We start from the raw sequence: 3,187 nt of genomic DNA, 5'->3' as shown, positions 1-3,187 counted from the left end.
GTGCGAAACTGTCGCCCGGGCCCCGTCCGTCTGAGAGGAAAGCAGGTCCTCAGGGTCACGGGCATGGCTGCAGAAGCCTGGGGCCACCAGCACGTGGGCGCAGAGCTGCAGACCTGGCACGTGTAAATTGTCCTGCTGGGTGGCGTCGCCCTCGGTCTGAAAAGCTGCACCTCGACAGCAGCGCAGCTCTCCGGCCGCGCTGTGCTGCTGGTGAAGGCGGCCTCTGCCTACTCCAGGCTCAGGTAGGACACTGAGCTGCCTTGCTGCACTGCAAAGGTCACCTCAGTGCAGATGTTCATCTTGGAGGGGCTTGTCAGCTGGAACCTGCAGGAGTGGGAGGAGGGCAGCACCATGAGCTGGCAGTCGTGCGACTGAGGAAAAAGCAGCCAGGCTGATCTCACCAGCCCTTGGGCCCAGCAGGCGATCTTCTCCACGTCTAAGTAGGAGCACGTGCAGAGGGTACGCAGGAGGTACGAGCTCTGATCCGTCCGCAGCTTGTCCTCGGGATGGTGGAGAAAGCACAAACTGTCCCCCAGCAGCTGCTCCCTCCAGCACATGCACTCCAGCCCCACACGCACGCTGCAGCGCCTTGCTGGCAGCTGCCCCGTGGTGGCCGGCTCCAGGCTGAAAGAGTGCCCGGGGGGTGGCCGCAGGAACACCAGCAGGCGGTAGGAGATGCTGTCCTCCTGGATGCGCCAGGTTTCACAGCTGTCGTCCATCCCAACGGCTGCCTGCATCTGCGGCATCAAAGTCCTCTTGGAAACCACTTGGCACATTCCAAGGAGGTCGCCCACCAGCTTCTTCAGCACCTTGCACGTCTCAGGCAGGCGCTGCTCTGCCGATTCACAAGCCAAAGACTTGACACCACTGAGGTCTTCCTCCTCCTCCTCATCTTCCTCCTTCTCCTCCACCTCCTCGCTGCTGGAGCTGTCCTGCTCACTGCAGCTGACAGAGGCAAAGTTCACTTCCCTGGCCAGCCAGCAGATGTCAGCGAGCAGGACCATGGCTCCTGCCGTGGTCAAAAGCGGCCAGTGCTGCAACACAGACCGGAGGAGCCAGTCTTCCCACGTGCAGTTGCTCTGCTCCATCTCCTCCAGCAGCTGAATCATCTTCTCACGCAGATACTCCTCACGCTGCTGCATCTGCTGGGCTGTGGCCACGTCTTTCTGATGATGGGTCTTCAGCCCATGCTGGGTGGCCAGCACAATCACAAGGAGGCCAAGTCCGGCAGCCATGGCCTGGAGGAGGCGGTGACGTGCGGAAAACGGACTCCACAATCTATAAGATTGTAAAGTGGGTATGTTTATTCAGCGCCGGGCAGCACGCGGTGGGGGGGGTAGTCCCGCCAAAACCGTGCGCGGCTGACGAGGCAACTCACTTTGAATTTATACAACCCAGTGTTACATACACATGAAGTTTTAAAACACGCCTATACATATGTATGAGCTATCCCGGCTTTGTATTAAAATTAGTCCCAATGAGTCATTTGGTCGCTTTTAGCTGGTTCTTGAAGGAGGCTCCCCAGTTCTTATCAGGAACTGTCCTTGTGAGGAAGTGCAGGACTTCTGCTTCAGGGCACAAAGCAAGGCCCCTCAGTTCTTATCATGGACTGTCCTTGTGAGGAACGCAAGACTTCCCCTCCCCTTAGGTAGTTTTCACAATAGCTAATTAGCAAAGCAGAGGATCATTTGTGTTAGCATGCACAGCAATAATTGAACAATGCCATCTCTACTAAGGTTTTTTTAACACCTTCTCTCAGCAGGAGAAAAAGGGGCTCAGCAGGGCTGGGTGGCAGGGAGCACGGGACCGGGGCAGTGGGGCAGGAGCTGCCTGGAGCTGGGGGCCCGTAGGAGAGGTGGGAGGGAACAAGGGCAGGGTTTGCAAGCACTGCAGGGATGGGAGCCACAGGCTCTTCCCAGACGGCGTTTGGGCACTGCTGGCAACAGGCTTGAAGGGGCCGCGGGCCCTGGCTGGAGCCAGCATGGGGCCCGTCCTGCCCAAGCCGCCCTGATGACCAGCCCCTGGCTGGGCTGTGCCCCGAGAAAGGGCAAGGGACACCACAGGCCCCATCCCCGCCACACAACAGCGTCCTGACGCATCCCCAGAGCCTCTCTGGGCACTGCCACCGCAGGGAGACCCGAGCACCTCTGTCCCCAGTCCCGAGGGTGGTGCCGTGCCCTGCCCTGAGTGGCTCGCCTCTCGCTCGGGGTTAGAAACCCCCTGGCCCCTCCTCTGTGCTCTCACAGCCACCAGAACAGCATCACCCAGACGGCAGGCCCCAGCCTTTGTCCCCACCGCCCAGCTCAGTGGCTCCTGGCCATCACACCCAGTACAAACCCATCCGGCAGCAGGGAGCTCACAGGGACTCTCTTGACTAAGCAGGCAGACGGCCCCCATTGGTTAAGGTGCTGTCGTAGTTTAGCCCTGGTCAGGACCAGACTACGCCTTCTCTCTCTCACTCCCCCCCACACTCCAAGAGAATAGGCAGAGATAATATGAGAAAAAAAGTCTCCAGGTTTCAGATAAGGACAGGGAGAAATGCTTAAATTTACCGTTGACGTGCGGAAAACGGACTCCACAATCTGTAAGATTGTAAAGTAGGTATGTTTATTCAGCGCTGGGCAGCACAGGGGGGTAGTCCCACCAAAACCGTGCGCGCCTTACGTGGCAACTCACTTTAAATTTATACAACCAAATGTTACATACACATAAAGTTTCACAATACGCCTATACATATGCATGACCTATCCCCGCTTCGTATTAAAATTAGTCCCAAGGGGTCATTTTCATAAACTCCTCCTGTCTGGGCTTGCGCAGTGCCTCCTGGTGGTGGTCGTCGGGGGTCGTGGGGATGAAGGCAGGTGACTCCTCTTCGTCACCGCTAGTAACCTTTTGTTCTTGCGCAAACTCAGTTATCCCTTGGCTTTCATTCAAGCTGCAGGGTCGGTTTTAGCTGGTTCTTGAAGCGACCCCCCTAGTCCTTACCGGGAACTGTCTTTCGTGGAGAATTGCAAGACTTTCTGCTTCAAATAGTTTGCACAATGGTTAGCAAATTATTAAGGAAGTAGTTAACAAAACATTAAGCACTATTTATCAACTTGATTCCTTAGGATGCACAGCAATAATTAATCAATGCCATATCTATTAAGATTTCTTTAACTCCTTCTCTCACCGTTAGGGGCAAAAC

At 56.2% G+C, this 3,187-nt stretch overlaps 1 protein-coding gene across 1 annotated transcript; it reads right to left on the bottom strand.

The window, feature by feature from the left end:
• Window positions 1–227: 227 nt before the first annotated feature.
• On the bottom strand, window positions 228–1,235 carry LOC147600934 (inositol 1,4,5-trisphosphate receptor-interacting protein-like 1). The gene has a single exon (XM_086746058.1). It carries the CDS (start codon window positions 1,233–1,235, stop codon window positions 228–230), a length of 1,008 nt encoding a protein of 335 aa, XP_086602184.1.
• Window positions 1,236–3,187: the final 1,952 nt, after the last annotated feature.

The sequence above is a fragment of the Chlamydotis macqueenii genome, chromosome 4 (genome assembly GCF_036417535.1).
Source record: "Chlamydotis macqueenii isolate bChlMac1 chromosome 4, bChlMac1.mat, whole genome shotgun sequence".
Taxonomy (NCBI): domain Eukaryota; kingdom Metazoa; phylum Chordata; class Aves; order Otidiformes; family Otididae; genus Chlamydotis; species Chlamydotis macqueenii.
Note: the sequence above shows the minus strand (reverse complement) of the source record. Positions and strands in the feature narration are given on the sequence as shown.